Source organism: Aplidium turbinatum, chromosome 3 (genome assembly GCF_918807975.1).
Source record: "Aplidium turbinatum chromosome 3, kaAplTurb1.1, whole genome shotgun sequence".
Taxonomy (NCBI): domain Eukaryota; kingdom Metazoa; phylum Chordata; class Ascidiacea; order Aplousobranchia; family Polyclinidae; genus Aplidium; species Aplidium turbinatum.
In genome coordinates this window covers 14,968,275-14,987,032 of record NC_137474.1, presented here as the reverse complement: position 1 = coordinate 14,987,032, position 18,758 = coordinate 14,968,275, and the positions used below count along the sequence as shown (strand labels likewise).

General features: G+C 36.7%; 2 protein-coding genes across 2 annotated transcripts; one reads left to right on the top strand and one right to left on the bottom strand.

The window, feature by feature from the left end:
* Positions 1-1,519: 1,519 nt before the first annotated feature.
* Positions 1,520-5,002, top strand: LOC145766572 (uncharacterized). Its single transcript, XM_082578290.1, has 4 exons — positions 1,520-1,714; positions 2,257-2,602; positions 3,016-3,174; positions 3,757-5,002. The coding sequence occupies exons 1-4, from the start codon at positions 1,520-1,522 to the stop codon at positions 3,834-3,836; spliced, it is 780 nt and encodes a 259-aa protein (XP_082434416.1). The 3' UTR covers positions 3,837-5,002.
* A 245-nt stretch (positions 5,003-5,247) lies between these two features.
* On the bottom strand, positions 5,248-17,539 carry LOC145766571 (uncharacterized). Its single transcript, XM_082578289.1, has 18 exons — positions 17,269-17,539; positions 16,379-16,565; positions 14,803-14,994; positions 14,179-14,342; positions 12,931-13,005; positions 12,570-12,731; positions 12,037-12,175; positions 10,761-11,622; positions 9,957-10,023; positions 9,415-9,548; positions 9,070-9,162; positions 8,380-8,457; positions 8,163-8,258; positions 7,801-7,872; positions 7,344-7,561; positions 6,836-6,905; positions 6,496-6,690; positions 5,248-6,175 (listed from the first exon to the last, which is right to left on the bottom strand). The coding sequence occupies exons 1-18, from the start codon at positions 17,426-17,428 to the stop codon at positions 6,089-6,091; spliced, it is 3,051 nt and encodes a 1,016-aa protein (XP_082434415.1). The 5' UTR covers positions 17,429-17,539; the 3' UTR covers positions 5,248-6,088.
* Positions 17,540-18,758: the final 1,219 nt, after the last annotated feature.

Below are 18,758 nucleotides of genomic sequence, written 5' to 3'. Positions count from 1 at the left end.
AAACTCTTACCTTTTGTGTACCTAGGTGCAAAATATTGCTGGATACAAAGTGAACGAATGATGTATTGTGTTAAAAAATCAACAAAAGCTTGTTCTTCGAGACTCTCGAGCAGTTTACAGGAACAAAAAAATCTCTTGGCTTAAGCCTTTCTATGACAACACAATAAATAACTACTTACAACTAATATTACATCGATGGTGTGACAATAAAACTGCGAAAAAGATCAAAAAGTTAGTGTTGTTTTAGCAGAACATTACTATAGTTGAAATAACCGGATAAAGTAAAAATCTTTTGTCCATTAACCCCATAAAAAGTATTGTCGTAACAACGATTTTTCACTTCGATCAAAATTAGATTCAAGTAGGTCTTTGCGGCATGGTATAAATAAAAACAACTTAAGCGATATTGTATATGACTTGCTGTTGAAAATTGATAAGAACAAAAATTATTGCAGTCTTTGTTTTTAGTCAAACCTTAGACTTTATTTGAAAATCAGATTACCGTAGGCCACTCTGACAAAATATATTTTTCTGCTTTAATCAAGGTCAGAATTTGTATGACATTTTCAGCCACATAAAAGCATATAATTTGTAAACCTGCGCACACACGCGGGCCGTAAAAATCTCTTCATGCGGCCCGATGATGTAAACATATTTTACTATTACATTTTGTAATAACAATTTTTGACTGATTAATTCGATTTTAAATCAGTAGAAATTATTTTTTGAAATACAACAATAAGACAGCGTAGTAACCTTCTTTGGGAGTTACCTTTAGGAAGATTAGTTTTAATTTTTCTTCAATCTGAATAATATTTGTTATCCGATGAATTGAATCTTTATTCTCGTACCGAGAAAGCTTTTTCAAGAGCTTGATCCTAGTAGTTTTGCATACTTGTAGAGGCTTTGAACCACTGACGCAGACAAACAGAGTAAAATTTCTGATAGTTGCTGAAGTGTTGTTGTCTGTGAATTATTCTATCCACCCTATCCACCCTATCCACCAGGTGCAGCTGAATGGAAAGCTGTCCTTGAAATGTGTTGTTCAACCGCACACCCCGAGAGTCGAACCAACGCAGCTTGATCTTGCAGTTTCTTCGTTCGGAAAGTCCTGCGCTTACCCAGCTGAGATACCCAATCGAACTTATTCACGTCAGAAATTTATTCTCATACAAACGTTGCAACAACGTTTGTATACGACCCTTGTACCATCTTGAGTTGCGCAGCCTTCCTCTTTGTAAACCGTTATCAAAACATAAGCTACTTACATAAGCTAATAGACTTTTTGTTTTTGGCATATTTTTTCTTAAGTTTTTTAAGGCGTTAGGCTTACCCAGAAAATGAGTTAATTGAATCTAGATGGAAAATATAAGAGCACTCTTTTTTATAGTGTTAATAATATTTCTTATATGGACAAAAAACAACATAGACTTAATTGAACTTTCAGTAGGCTACCAAATAGTAGATTATTGTATCAACTAAGTTATTATTTTCTGTGGTATCTACAACATTTATCAAGATGCCTATAAGTTCAACTCATAGTCGTCTGACCAGAGAGTCGTATAGACCTCCACCCAAATCTTTGGAGCAAATCAAAATGGAAGAAAGTTTTGGCGCTGGGAGTTTTGGTTCAAAAAGTTCCTTAAAAATGTTTACTCCCACCGGATCACCAATTATAAGAGAAAAACACTTGAACCATATTCCTCACAGAAAGGTTGGTAAAAAATTGCTAACTTGTCTTACATTGTTTTTCATTAATTAGTGAATTTTTAAATCAAGTTTAGACAGTAAACTACATTTAATCAAGTAGGCCTAACTGTCTGCAACATATTTATAGAAAAGAGTTTTATTCAGTCTTTAATTTCAACAACATGTAGCCAGGTGACTTGCGTTTTGCCAAAACTTAGAAAAAAATTTTCGTTTCAAAAATGCAAACCTATATCTACGACGCTAATACAAAAATTTTTTACCGCATTTTACTCACAGCCGTAAGAGGTGAGATGGCAGTCGCACCCTGGCTACAAAAAAGATCGTAAATTTGGGGAAAATATCCAGTTATTTGGGCAAAATGTAAATTATTGCATTTTTAAAAGTATATTTGCTAAGACAAAATTTGGGCAAATTTTGTTTGCACCCAAAAATGCTTTATTCCCCTACGGGTATGATTTTAACTAATATGACATAACATTGCATTTTTGGAATACAGCAACAAATTAAACTGTTTATAGACAAGAATAATGGAAACATTTATTTTAGACTGCTGTGGTCGTTCCCGTAAGTGACACAGGAAAAGGCATGACAAATGGCGCTTTCCAAGATGCATCCGATAACTATGACAATTTGAAGAAAAATGGAACAGCGCATGGAGAAAACGAAGGAGGAGGAGCTTTTGGAGGAGCAGCAGCAACTGGAGGATCTGGAGGAGCTTATACGGGCGCTGCAGCAACAGGAGTTGTTGCTGGCAAAGAAGCGCTTTGTTGTTGTTGGCATGCATGTTTTTGCTGCCTGCCGTGGTGGCTTTTACCCTTCTTGCTTGGTCTGTTGCTTGGAGCGCTCATTGCGGGTCTTGTTGTTGGCCTTATACTCGGTGGACAACTTGATGGTAAGTACTGACCATGAACCACGAATATTGTGGGCCTCATATAAACTTAGCTAAGCTATATGTTCTTTATGTTGCTGATTAACTTCTAAATGTCACTACATTCAATGTGTTACTAGTGTAGAGTAGGCCTAAATGTAGGCTATAAACAAACATTTAAAAAATATAAGTAGGCCTGGATTTTTAAGAAAAACTGCGACTAAAAATATCGCTGTTCAATAAATTCTGAGTCTAGGGCTAATACATAAAACGGAAAAGTAGACATTAGTGAATGTCTGGACACCTGTAGGCTTACCCATGGCTTGTCGTGAGGTAAAAATGACTTGAACTAGGCTTAGGCCTAAAAGTTTGATTAACCAAATCAAGGCTATATGTCTCTTCGGCAGATTTAAACAAAGTATCTCTGTTCTTTTCAGAGGCAGTGGCAGGTGTGGTGGTGACCAATTCTCCGATTGATTTAGTTGGTTGTCTTCAAAGCCCGTGTTCTGCTGGAGACGCCACCTGTGAATATCGAAATAACGATACTGAAATTGATTGTCAATGTTTACCGCTAGTAGGCGATCCTGTGTCGACAGGTAAGTGGATTGGTTGGAATGTTTCACGTAGACATAGCCTACTTGTCCAAAACTTGCTATGCGTGATTTTAAAGTTGAATACAAGATCAAGTAACCTAAAACCCTTCCAGAATTTAATTAAAGATTTCACTCACAGTCATGCACTCACAATAGATGTTTCAGAAGATATTCTATACGTTATTGAGCCTGTGTTTCAACTCCATACATTTCAGTGTCCAGCTTGTTTGCTAGCCTCGGTTACATTAGAAGGCAATAACTCAAAAGAATTTATAAAATTTAAATTAGCGTATCCTGGAACGGCGGTGTTCTACCTGATACATAAGCTAGTCACTACCCAGACAGCAAAATGTGTCGTTTTTTCATTGATTTAACGTCTGCAGACGTTGATTCAATGTAAAAATGACGAATTTTGCTGTGTGGGTAAGGATGAAAAGTGTAGGTTCAATGACCATTTTATTATTTGAGCTTTCAATGTAGGTCTAATTTATAACGTGGATGATATCAAGAATCATAGGCTATCATTCTTCAATAGCCTTTCAACTGGAATTCAATCAATTTTTACTTTTTCGTGTTGTTTTACAGCTGGCATATCAGCCGAAGCTTACAGATGCACTTTTTACAGTCCAAACTCCACCACGGGTGAACCTATTCCGGTCACATGATTACAATTTGAAACAAAGATGACGAAAAAACGTTGTTTGGTGACCCAAGACGAAAACAATTTTTTGAAAAATTTACTTTTTTTAAAAACTATTCCATTACCGGTACTGTATTGTTGAAAGTACGCGGTATCGTAGATTATTTCGTCTGCACTTCACGTGTAAAAAGCTTTCTAACGAACCTATGTCATTCATTGTAGTCTAACAAGTAGCTTAGTCTACAGATGTAAAACCTCACTGTAAACAGATGTAAAACCTCACTGTAAACAGATACAGATGTAAAACCTCACTGATGTAAAACCAACTGGACAACCTACCTCAAATAACGTTCCTCTGCCTACTGTATTCTTCAGGCTAACTCCTACATAAAAAGTATTTTTCGAACATGCACATTTTTGAAACCAATCAAAGCGATGACTTGGCTAATCAACATCATGCTGTTCTCAATCCATCGGAGATTTCCTACAATAGTTTTGCTGATTTGTTTTAGGACTAACACTTTTTCCCCAAGTCCAGTATATTACAAACAACATTATAATCATGTTGAATGACTTTTCTCCTCTACCCAAACAGTTACTTTTTCCCAATAAAGTTTTTTTCTAGCTAAGTTACTGAAAGACATATGACGGTTCTGATCCCAGCCAATCAAGGTCAAGGGAGTCATATTATTTAAACGGCCCCAAACGATTCTGATTGGAAAGAATGTAAAACGTTGTCTTTGGAGAATTAACATAATTTAAAACCAACAAAGGAAACTCCAAACTAGGTATCTAGTTTTACATTGGTTAATTGTTGATGTGGAAGCAAAGCGCAAAAACGTTTTTCTCTTAGTTGGCGCGTGACAAGTGCCTTTGAAGATGTGGGGCTGGGAGGCACTAACTTGAGTACGGTAATGTGTTAATGTTTTTCAAATTATTGCTACATGAAGAATCGTGTGGAGGAATTGTCAATTGTTGTTAATATTTTGTAAAGTTGTTTTGAGCCTCAATGCTTAGATATGGAGTTGATTTTTGTTATTTCGCAGCAGAAGCAGCTTTCATCAAGATGGCGCCAAAACAGGCAAATAACTTTTGCAAGGTTAGCCTACATGCTGAATAGGTCATAAATTTTATAATAAAAAACATCAAAGTTATCTTGATCTTAAAAAATTAAATAAAAATATTTGTTTACTGAAGAATCACACTGATCGTGTTAATGCATCAGAGAAACTGCTTGCACGCAGAACCACAGCGTTGAGCTTGAGTGTCGCATTTTGCGGGTATGGTTTTGTTGCCAGACGAGAGTGGAAATCGTACATCGAAGAAAATACTTTGATTTGGACAGTTGGACACTTTCAACACTGCACGGACTCTACAATCCAATACAAGCCCGGGCAGCTCATACTATTGTTCATAGTACATTTCACACACAAAAATACATAACAATATTTTATTTCGCAAGTATTCAGCAAATGGTAGTGTCGTTCGTGTGTAAACACAGAATACAATCGGGCACCGATGAACTATTCATAAGTAATTACCAAACAAGAAATTTGATCATTGTACATTGAATCAACGTCGATAGAACGCAAATGACAAAAAAAGTGGGATGGGATAAATAAACTAAAAAAATTGTCGCCGAATGAAAAAATGTAAACAAATTGACAAAGCGATTATTTACTGTCGTACAAACCCCTTTGCTTGTTAAAAGTGGGCCAAGAAAAGTAGACCTACTGAAGTTTTGCGGAGTTAGCCATTGCGAGGATAGGAATGATCAGAAGAGTAATCCCTTTCGGAAAGGTGAAAAAGACTTCAGTGAACTAAAAAACAAACTTCTGAATTTAAACAATTTTAACCTTTTTGTAAATGCTTTGGCGAAGTTACAAAACTAGAAAACATACTCTTTACGTTTCTCGTTATTAGTTTTGAATTTTCTATGTGTAAAAATGCAGTTCCACATCTCTCCATGCAATAGCGACAGGAACGAGTGTCATTACAGCTACAGAAGCAACTTCAGGTTAGCGACATTGGGGGAATTCTGATTTGGAAACTTTTATCGACTTGCAGCAGATCTCATCGCCCGCAAACACAACGATTTTTTTTTTATTGTTGAAAGATGCGCAATCGCAAAACCATGAATAGGTTACATTGAAAATGCGTCCACTAACATTGCATCAAGAGAATACTATCAGGCGAAGCCGAAATCCTAGTGCATCGGATAGCAGCTTCGCGATAAAAACAATTCATTTGTTTGAAGGGTTTTCCTTTCGGTCTCTTTCATTTCTTGTTTCTTGGCTTCATTTCATCAGCGCAATTTCGAAGGAAAATATAGTTTTTCTTCTGTGGATTGTAATGCTCATGACCCTAAAAGTGAAACACGACATATTAAGACATCGGATAATCAGCGAATGGTCGCCGGCTTTAATTTCTCAAATTTCGGCCAACTACAGGTTACAGATTCGATATCACAAGACCCAAAGTTTTAGCCAAAAGTCTAATTTTTGTTATTTAAGCTAGTAGTTCTTAAAACTTTTTTCTGTCTGTTTCTACTTTCTAAATAGCATGCAGAACAAAATCAGGCACAAAAGTATTTCACCTTATGTAAGCCACATTCCATATTATATCAGGCCTGTGTTGCATTGCAGTTTAGCATCGCTGTAGCCATCTTACATGCAATAACCTACCTTTGACCAATCATAACTTGACGAATAAGCGAATATATTTCCGTTATGGCTGATCGCGCAAGCTGTGACGCTCTGATCCAGTTGTTCAGATCCTTTTAACTTTGTGCGGGCATCTTTGTCCCAGAAACTGAAGCGGCCATCCGAACCAACTGTAGCCAACGTTCCGTAGGTGGGGTGAAAAGCGATGCAGTTGAGCTGAAGAAAGGGCGGAACTTATTAGCTTGCTCTAGTGTCGCTATGGGATGCGTGCTCGGTGCGAATCATTTGTGGGATTTTATTAATCCGACTCACACTAGTATCAGAGCATTTCCAAACGCATAAACTTGGGGAAAAAACTCACCGCGTAAATGTCTTGCGGCTGTGATGACGATGTGGTCGATCGATGGCATTTGAAAGTGAAGTTATCTCGCCTGGTAAACAAAAATAAAGATGATCATATTCTGGCAGCGAGATTTGCTTTCGTAACATGTTTGCGGATGAAATAACAGTTTCAAATGTAAGCGAAAAGCTTGATCAATAAAATATTACATTTTGTCATATCCAAGCAAATGCCTTGCAGCGGCAATTTAGAAAAAGGAAAGGAAGAAAAAACAGAGAAAACAAAAAACAATCTTTCATCTTCAAGCATGGCATGAAGTTTCTTGCAAAAGACACAGTCGCATGCTCGAGATGGGAATCGAACTGACGTCATGTCGTACCGGATCAAACTGCACACAAGACATGATGCGTCTGCTGACAGTGGGATAGCTACGATAAAATGTTGAAAGTGGTAACAAGCTTCATTTCCAGCGTTTTTTGAAGAAGCGCTGCATTAAGACTGTCACTGCGTTTTAACAAAGCCTACTCACGGACTGGCAGGTTGGATGTAATGAATGGCAACCCTTCCTTCGATGCTGCCGAGCGCAAATCCTACCGGATTCGTCTGACTCTTGTCCTTGAAGATGCTGATGCAACGGTGTTGGTATTTCAATGGCGACTCCAACTTCTGGTATTCCTGTGGCTCGTTCTCAAGTTTAAGACAAACTAACTTCTTGTCGGCGCAACTTATCATGGCCATTGGATGTTTCTGTACATTGTGAACAAGAACGGGTTAGAAGTAAAGGCAATAAAACATTCGTTTTTTATGATTGCAGATTGATTATTAGTTGAGATAATATCCTTGAACTAAGAAAGCCTCTTTGAAAATTTAATCCTAGCAACTTCACGTACTTGTAGTGGCTTCGAACCACTGACTCAAGCAAGGTCACTGAAATTGAGATTCTGATTCACAAAACAAACAATTGCAAAAACAGTCAACAAACTCACAACATCAGCGCAATAGACACGTTCCGACATGTTGAGGACCTTCATTGGATTGGAGGAGCGAGTGTCCCAGAACTGAAACAATAAAAAGTTTGGTTTATTTCCATTGATTTTAACAACGTTGAATGAACATAAAAATAACGATTTTGTTAATCGGATGTAGTGGACTGATGAACAAGTAGCACAGTGGCAACAACGTCATTCTAGAAGAAGTGGCCAATCTGCAGCTTAAATTACTGCATAAAGTATAAAAACAATAGTATGAACGAGCCTCATGCTACAAAAGGGGAGCGGTTCTAATTTCTGTCCAAAGGTGTAAACACACGACCATTCTGAGTGGGGTTTTCTTTGGGTTTCAAAATCACCTTCACAGTTTTGTCCCAGCTCCCAGTCATCAAGCAAGAATACGATGAGCTCTTGATCCAATGGCAGGTCTTGATTGGCGCGTCGTGTTGCGCCACCTACGGAAATAAAATAAATATGAAAAATTAATTACATCATAATTACAGGTTATTCTCAAATAAAATAAATTTTTAAAAAACAAACAAATTACCTAAAAAACACACAAGTACAATAGACCACCTGTACGCATTGGTTGCTTGCCAGGTCCCACATTTTTGCGGTCTTGTCTGCAGACGCAGTAAACACTTTGGTGCCATCCTGTTAATCAAATGCCAGATTAATCTCTTTCATCTAACTAAACTTATTTAAAATAGGATGTTGAACTTGATAAGTAAAACATAGCTTGATAATACAATTTTGGTAGAGGTGACTTTCTTTAACCATAATTAAACCATTGAGCCACGTAAATTCTTGCGAAGTCCAATCGCTCAGTCTCCCAGTTTCTGAGTGTTTGTGTTAGAAGAAAAGAAAACCCTTTCTCAAATCTAGTTGGAACTTTGCGTCGATGTGACGTCATTTCCTAACAATTCAAAGTAAGATTCTTCCGCTTCGTCGTTTACGGGTAGCTTTCACAAAGAAATTATGTTCTGGATGCAACTACAACGTTATGTGTGGTGTTGTATCTACCGTGAAGCATTTTCTGATAAGCATGGTAGGACTTTTGAGGTCGAGATTAAGTTAACAAACACTGGGTTAGATTCGGAATTGAATTTTAAGATCTTTGCATAGGCCAGTTTGAAGGTGCTAAGTTAATTTCTTCAGAAACTTTAACTGGGCATTTCGGGCTTGGGCTTAAGGTAGAATCCGCAATGTTTTGAGTGCATTTGTATAGTTGAGAAATTCACACTTTTGGTAGCAATATCTTCTTACATCGCTCCAGGAGACATCCAGTACTGGACCTTGATGCATTTGTTGAGCTTTGGGCACCGTCTGACCATTGTCTTCTATCTGCCAGCATCTTATCTGTAGAAACACGTCGGAATGAACACTGTGTCATTCAAAATGGTGACTGCCTTTAAAATTGAGATAATGTTTAAACACGTAAACATGCAACAAAACGTTGAGTTGTCGTTAGTGTCAAGGTATGCCCTATTTTAGAACGGAACAAACGCTCATACTTTTAGGCACGTTAACCTTTTGCGAAAAGTCTTTTATTAGGAGTTGGTAAGTATTTACTCACAATATATTGCAAATTAGTAATTTACTTTAACTTACATCGTTGGCCCAAGAACCGGCTACCAGAAAATTGCCAGGCGTGGTAGAAGGACTGAACTCCATGCAACTAATACTGTCATCTGGAGGACTAGATACTTCGATATCTTTCATCGGGTTGTGATTTGTAGTTGTGCCTGAAATGAAGGTTATAATTCCGGTCAACTTGTCCATCAGATGCCGATGAGCGGGACCACAAACAAAAACTGGATGTGAAATTTAAAAAATGACTCTTGATACGAAAAATTTGAAGAAAAACTTTGCTTGGTCTCTAACTGATTATATTGCAAAAGGTTCATAGACCTCCAGCTGCAGTATGTAGATACATCAAAAAATATAGAAAATTAAAGTAAATAAAGAGATAAAACATTTGCATTTTGGAAACTTTCAAGAAAATCATGAAGAATTTAATGGAGTTGCAATTTGCAACAATAATCCTCCAGCAATACTTAACAACATTAAACAAAGAAAAACGCAAATTTTTTCTCAAATGAAAAAAAACGTACGACAACTACATAATGTCAAATGAAAAAAAAGTAAATTACCCGACGAACCCCCGAAGGAGAACGATGTGTTGCTACTCCCAAATAATGACATCTTGCTAACAGATAGATATTAGATATCCTAATATATTAGACGCATGGCATTACCTGCATATAAGTTTGTCTGAAAAAAAATAATAAAAAATATGGTGTCTTTGTAAAATACCAGAAATATATAGAAATTTGAATGCATTAAAGTAGAAAACAATGTGTCTCATCAGCTTGCTTACAACTGGTTCAAGTGAATTAAAAAGTTAAGTTTGATTGGATTATAAGAAGCGTTAAGTGAAGATTTCGATAAGTTGGTGCAGACGAAAACAAAACTAACCACGTGGTTTGTTAATATCATGACATAAACCCATGCGCCTCTACACCACTTCCAATCATGACTGTGTTTCGCGTACACAATTGCACACGTTACTTTCATTGTCTCAGTTTTAAATTTTACTTAATTCCATTGATTCAACGTTAAACAAACTTGGATTGATACAAAAGTGGACTTCTTTATTGACTGGTTGAATTTAAAAAATTCAGGTTAAATAAAATATTTAGCAAAAGAGCTCAAATAACGGCAACATAAAACCACGATAGACCAATATAATGGCGTTGTTTCTGTTGTCTCACTACATGGGGAGGAGATATAAAAATATCAATATGAGAGCAAATTAAAAGCTACAATCTTCATCAAATCACATTGGTTTAACAAGCCGTATGAATATCGTCGTTGGTATTCAAAATAAACATATTGCACAAAGCATATTCTTTCATTGACTCAACGATAAATATCGTCTCAGTGTTGCAAAGTTAAAGATCAGTAGATTTGTTAGTTGAGTTAGAAGAGTCAGTTGAACGAACAAACTTCACAAAAGTGCCGATTGTTGGTCGATGGCCGGAGCTGGTAGAAGGAGCAATGACATTATCCGTTGGAGAAACACTGCGTCTAACGGGATGAACTAGTTTTGAACCGGTTTTGACCGGTTGTAAAGGTGTCTTATGTTCTTCTGCTGAACTGGTAAGTAACGAAGAATTACTTTTCCTTCTTTTTATAGCGGTAGGAAATTGCGATCGCAATATACCGCTGTCTTCATCTACATCTAAGGGGTCATCATATTTTGTCGTTATGACAATCCCGTCCACCCCTGGAACTGCTCTTTTCCGTTCCGAGGGAGACCTTGTTTTGTACTCTCTGAAAACTGAAGTCAGGTTGCTACGAAACTGGGGGAACATGTAAGAGTGGCTGGCGAGTGGCTCCACGCTCTTCTGCTCTGGAAACGTGGTTGTATTCACACGAGCTGTGACGTCATGTCCTCCTGCAGTGTGTGCATAGTCATTCCCGCTGGATGAACCTCCGCTGTTTGGAGTTTGGTAGTTTTGGACTTTGGGGAGGTAGGGGGAACCGACTTTGCCATCTGGCTGCGGTTTCAATTTTTCACCCCGATACCCTACACCTTGTTTTTCTCGACTAGATTGTCCTTCTGCTTCCAGAGGTACACGCAACCCCAACTTCCGGCCCGAGCCTAAAGTTTGGCCTTCCTTCCAACCTAATTTCTCCATAATGCGTCGGCCAGCGCCTCTGGTGTATTGTTCAAACCCGCCAAGAGGATATCTTTCAAAAGTTTTGTTTTTATCCGAATTTGGCTTCAACTTAATCTTTTCTCCATTCCTCAATCTGCAACAACAAAATATAATAACAATCATGTTTTATTTCGCGTCCATAACGACAATATACACTATACAGTACACTGCGGATCACATTTACGCAACAAAACAGACATATAAACAACTACTAAGATTACTTGTCTACAGCGAAAGATAAGCTTACCCTTTTCGCAATGCAACAGGAATAAATCTTATTGTGATCAAATACGATGTCAATAGAAAAAATCTCAAACCTTTGCAATACAAAAAAATGAACAGCTTTTGCAGAAAATTGTCTTCTCTCCTCGACAGAGAGAATCCAATCAACCGCAAAAGCCAAGGCGAACAAAATATACGATGTGGCATTCTTCTGACAACAAAGGAAAGCAAATTTCTGAAAAAACAGCAGTTGAGAAAAACGTGGTAAAAAATAGTTACTATTTACCTTTTTTCTTTCATGATCTTTACAAAGTCTTTTGCATCTCTGTCTCCGACTCCACCATAAAATTCGCTCATGTCAACATCCCAATCATCAGCTGTTTGTTCATCAAAATCCTTTTCTTCCTCTGCCCAGTACTGGGCATCTGTGGAAAAGAAGTATGTGTCAAGAGTCAAGACGTTATCAACTTTAACACAAGATTTGGTTCAGTTTAAAGTATCAAATTTTGTACAAGTCAATAGTATTCAGATCACATCAAAAACCATACGTTTCTATGATGGTCTACTTAAAAAATGAGGAAAATATGATGCAATAAAAACTTTCAAGGTTAGTGGTTCTGTCAAACACCAGAAACAAACACATTGACGTAGCCGTTTGGTCAACTGTCTTATCATTCAACTCAAAGAAAGAAAACGCACGCACAGAGTGCTTCAAAGAAGCAAGCTAGTTTTCTGATGTTGCAAACTTGCAAGCTGCTTTTCTAATATCTCGGATGCTGCATAAACCGCTCAGGATGCAAAATCCTCCTGAAGACATGCCTGTGTAGAAGACCAGTCCACTTCCGCCTTTCTCCCACTTCAACTCGATCTTCTCCTCAAACAAACGCTCCTTGCTTCTTTCTTGGGAGGTGACATCATCATGAAAAGCTTCATGCCTCTCCCATTCCTCACAAGTGTCATCATCGGACTCAGATTCTTCTCCTGTAATGAAGATGCAAGATTGGTTAGAACAAATATTATAGCTAAATTTAAAAATGCTTTGGAGATAAATTTGACAAAAATACAAACTGTTTTCATTGCAAAATTTACGAGTTACCAATAACAGAAACAAGGAGACACTTCTCCTTTAAAACTAAAAAGTCGACAATACAAATGTTATGAATGTACTTGATTGTCATACTTTGATCTAATTTGCGCAACTTTTCCTCTATGTCGTCAACTTCTTCCTCGTTCGCAGAGGCTTTCTTTGCGAAATCTGATAAATGCACAGTCAATGACTGTCAGTCATAAAAGATAAAGAAAACAACCAAGCGTTAACCTGCTTTGCATTGTACACAATATCATACAAAACATAAGTTGTTTTTGAAGAAAATCAGTACTTTTATTGAGGAAATCAAAGTGTGTCCCCAGAATTGAGTTCTCTGAAATGCCTCATCTTTATAAACTGGTCATGTCACTGCACTAACTAGCACCAAAGTTTAGTTGTAATATACCAGTGAAATTAAGTGTCATATATTAAATTCTTCTTTGTCGTCGACGCTGGACCCATGTCATCAGGAAAGGAGCAAGTCGGCCTGTCTGGGTACAGCTAAATCGCCTCGAACGGGCGTTTCGGATTCTTGAGGCACAGGTGAGGCCTATCGTTATCTGCAGCATACAACAGCGATGCAGAGAAACAGAACACACTCTACCACAGGGGCGGGCAACATACGGCCCGCGGGCCGAACCAGCCGCGACGGGATTTTGAGCGGCCCGCAGACAGTTTCCGGTCTTTACATCCAAGCATCGGGGGATGAGAAGATAAGGTTCTCATTATACTAAGCATTCGACACTAACGAGAGTAGGGTGGCCAGTTCCTTTCTCTTGGCCGCCTTTACTTCAGCAACTACGCCCACCAATTTATTACACCCTGGGTAGAGGTAAGCGGTGTTTGTCAACAACAAGCATAAGTGGGGGGTCGAACCAGGATTGCATGATTGGAAAGCGAGTGCCTTACCCGCTGTGCCATCTCACCGCCTTCTCTTAACTACGAATAACATAAAGTACGACTATAAATTATGTTTAATGTTGTAAGTTTTACATTATCTAACGTGGAAAGTAACCGCTCACATATCCTTTGGTCAACCTTTAAAATAATGTGTGTTTCACATTTTCTCTTGCCTTTAACTGCACTGCAGTGTACGGTATACTGTGTAATGTGTAAATTTTATATTGTATGGTATTCGCTCTGAGGATGCGCAATTGCGCATTGTCATCGTGCGCGAAATGTTAGTAAAGTTCAACAAATCAACTTGTTTGTTTTTGCTTTTACTTTCATCGTATGAACGTTGCAATTGAACGTTGAAACGATAATTATCCTGATGAACACACCAAATTTTCAGTTTTCAAATGTAATTATATTACAATATACCAAAAAGTTCAGTGGTACCTTTATCGGACTTTTGCACATCAGTAATGACAAAGCCATGAGCTGTTTGTACAGAAGTAGCCACATCAGTGACATGTTCATTTTCCTCATAATTATATGGAACATTCCCAAATCGATGATTGCTTCCAGAGGTGGGAAAAACAAGGTCCAATTTTTTTATAATTCTAAAAAAAAACGTTTTCTTCAAAAATGTGATTCCTGACCAATTGACCATACAACAATTCGTCAAAACAACAACGACATGAAGTGGACATTTATGAACGAAAAGTAACAATCAATGAGAATAAAAGCGTGTAAAAACAAAAAAAAATAAAACAGAAAAGTGTTTTCAATGTCACAATAACTTGAATGTCACACAAGATCTAAGCATTCCAACCAGGTGCTCCAACCATTTTGCTCCTACGCTCAGCTTCTTGCAAAGTGTTACAAAAGAATGATAGAACTTCGGTAGAGAGTTTGCTTTGTTGAACCATAGGCATACGAAGCCGAGCAACGTGATCAAGTTTAACATATTCAAGTTTACACAAGTTATTCAAGTTTATGTAATAAACTTGAATATGTTAAACTTGATCACGTTGCTCGGCTTCGTATGCCTATGGTTACAAAAGAAGTTGAACAACTTACTGTGACGGTAGTTTGCATTGCTTGATTAAATCTTGAAACGTTTTTATTGAAGTCCCCACGTTTCCTTGTGGCATAACAACTTTTGGAGGACGGAGTTCAGACATTTGTGATAAGTCTGCCTCAGAGAATTCTTCAGCTTGAGCATGACGACGATTACTTTTCCTTTCGGCTTGCGTAAAATAACCACTTTGACTGGAATATAACAAATGCTGGTGTTATTACTAACTTGAAACATAAATAATAAAATAATATATTTATACGACAAAAAACAGATGATTTATTTATTTTAATTTTTTATTTATTTGCACCAGGCACTAAAGAGACAGGCCCATATTCATAAACACGATTTGGGCTTTTCCGATACTTACACTAAGGCGAAAAGAGCGTCATTTCTAATAAATAAAAATATGTGTCAAGATTAGTGGTGCTGTAAATAGAGATAGTTTTACGCGGAATTTCTTATGTTTATACCGCACCAGGGATATCTATAACTACTAGTAGTTATAGATATCCCTGTACCGCACATAATCGTAAATAATAAGTCTGTGCTTCATTTTAAAGTCTGACCAATAAAAAAATGTGTGTATTTGTTTTTAACATATTTACAAGATTTAGTAAAAAGTTTTGATTTTTTTTTCGAGTTAACTCAGGTGGTAACTAGTAAAATGTTAAAAAAAAAACTTTTTTCTGAAAAACAGGGTTTAAAAATAAAACAAAAGTGTCTCTAAGAAAAAAATATTTCAAAAGAAAATTTAAGACTAAGGACTTTGTATCAAAACAGTTTTCTTAATACAAAAGGTTTTTGTTACAATGCTATCAGCCCATCATCCATTGCCAAAGTGCAGAAAGTTTGCCCATACAAGTTGAATCTTGGTGCTCTTTACATGTGAGTTCTGAGCTCATAACACACAAAGCTTTAAGGCAATATTATTCACATGAAAGACTTTATTCAAGACAAAGAACCTGGAGTGGATTTGTTCTAATTCGAAAACAATTTTCATCTGAACAGTTGGAAGAACAGTAACAAACAGCTGAATAGTAAGTTATATAAATTTGCATACAGCTTACCTATAGACTAGATTAGTTTTAGTTTCAAAGTATACACTCAGCTCTAAAAAAATTGTACAGGCAAGTTTGGCAATAAAAATGATATCTTGGGCTATTGCAATAAATTAACACATTTTCAGAACCAAGTATTCATTATTCAGTTGCTTAACTGTCAAACTAGCCTACTCCATACACACAACAGTCTGCCTACTCTGCCAGACTATTTTTCAGCTTTATATGCAGGGTGTTTCAAAAAATTTGACATCATTGTACACTTACTTGTACACTATGTACACATTGTACAGTCTTGTAACTTTGCCAATTATCGTTTATACGATCTCAAATTTTAACAGTAGGCTACATATATGTATGATATCAATTAGTTTTCCCATTTTTACTAACCTATATCTGTAGAACAAGCAATGAGACAAAGGAAACCTACCACCAAGATTATATTACATAAATGCAACATTTTCATCGTATTCAAATGTGCTATTATAACAATATAGTTGTGGCCTATAAACTGCACCTTATATCATTGTTACTTATAGAAACTTTAGAGATTTTACACTTTGAGGAAAAGTATTCTCCTTTTCTATTTATCCAGTTCATTCCATCGTACATTGCAATGCAGCGTTTCCGAAAAGCAGAGTTGGTAAATTTTACCACACAAACATATGTCTTGGTGAGTGTTTGAGGTGAGTTTTCCACAGTGCCTAAAATGCAACATATCATTCACAGGTTGGGTATTCAACATGTTTAAGATAAAAAAAATTGAGTGAGGCTGTTCACCAGGCATTAAATTAAATAATATGAGATGTTCTATTGGTGCAAAGTAAGCTAAACTATCACAAGATGTATAGAGTGAAGGTGTATCACAAGATGTCAATCAGACATGACTGACTTCTTCAGGGGGCTAGACCAGGTAGTGACTACCTGTCTAGCATGGCAAAACACAGGACCATGTTGCTGAAATCAACCAAACATGTAAAATAAAAATTCAACTTCTAGACAAAAATTATCGCGTGCGAAGTTTAAAATAATTTAGAAAAAGGAGGACTTAAATTTGTAACGATCAACAAGAAACTTAAATAACAACAAGAGAGGAAAGTGAACAGCATGAGTCATGATGAATCGACTTTTATACGCACTACTGCACAGTTTTACAATCAGCATGAAACCTTGCTGATTGTATTAAATTGGTGGATTGTAACTTGGAATATTGTTGTGTGGATCGCAAAAAAGAATAGCCTAACAAAGCAAAGTTAGATAAGCCAGCTACAAACCAAAGCCATCGCAAAATGTTAGCCTGATTGATTTCATGCAGACAACCAGTTAAAATTATGAAGCCAATTTGACTGTACAAATTAAGCAGAATGGTATTGGTAAAAGTATTATGCAATTAACCTAGATACTTACCAGACCATTTTACAACTTCTGGTCGATGCTTATAATGAAAACACATGAAAGCATGTTCTTCAACAAGCTGAGAAAAATAACTTCGCAGGTCTGACGAGTGAAATGTATCAGGAATATTTCGAATAACACCTAAGAGTTTGCTTTGCTCAGACACATTCATTGAATTAGCAGTGCAGCTTACTCTGCATTTACTATATATAATAACATGAACTTAAATACACAATTACACATGCATGAATTTAGTTGGTGCACTGGAACAGTATGAGTTATGACAAAAATGTTAACCCAAATCCTGAAACAGAAGTGCAGGTAGTGAGCACTGAGCAGCAAGACAATCCGTTACTCATACTATTTTCTGCAAAGGTTTGATCATTTAAGTCAAATTTTTTGGAACATTCCAAATCGAATGTAGACCATAAAAGATGGTGCACAGAAACAACTTTCGATCTAAAATTAACATCACTTTAAAAACAATATGAGCAAAATCTTTTACCATAGAGACAGTTTAAAGAAAAGCTTAAAAATCTTGTGAAAAAAATTGAATGCAGTAATATTGACATCCTTTTAAAGTACATGTAGTTCAAACAGAAACTGGTTGTCAATATTACTGCATTCAATTTTTTTCACTAAATTAGATGCTTTTGTATCTGCTTTACGCGGATCCTCTATTGACTTTACGTTAATCAGGGTTTAAAGTGTCAAAATTCTCTTTTTTTCATTAAAAATCTTGACTGTGATATTTTAGACCTTCATGAATTTCAATTTATCTAGATATGATAGCTTATTTTCTTGATTAGTGCATTTTTGTTGTACAATTGCATAACAAAGCAGTAAAATGAAACAGCATGCAAAAAAACTAAATAAAAAATGAAATATATAATCAAATAAAGGTAGGTGGATAATCAAAATCAAACAAAGTTACGGTACGGTAAGCATTTAATGGGTATGTTAATGTACAGGTTGAATAATAAATTAGTATTGAATAATAAATAAATCACCGCATGCTAAACTGCCAGATTAAGGTCTGAAAGAAGCTACACCTCGATCTGAGGGTAAATTCCCACAATCAACAAAATTAGCTTGGCCTAGCTAGGGCTCTAAACTAGTGATATCTGCCACTCCAAGCACAAAAAAAATCTGAAAGTGTCACATTGCACCTGCACAGCCAAAAACCTGGAAGTATCACAGTGTACTTGCAAGTGCATGGCCGATACGAGAGAATCCATTATCTAAAGTCAAATTTTGGACATTAATTCTGATATGAGTAACTTGACATCACTTGTCATCGGGTGCAACCTAATTCGTACTATGAACAATTCGTACCGTTAGTTCGTACCTTGAAAAGATTGAGAGAAAAAATTTAAAAAAAGCCGAAGTCGCTGATTGCAGTTTCCGCAAACATTTTAAAAGGGTTAGAGTATCAGAGTATCGGTTAGGTATTGGTATCCGCAAACAAACAAACTGAAAAGATCGAGAGAAAAAAATAGAAC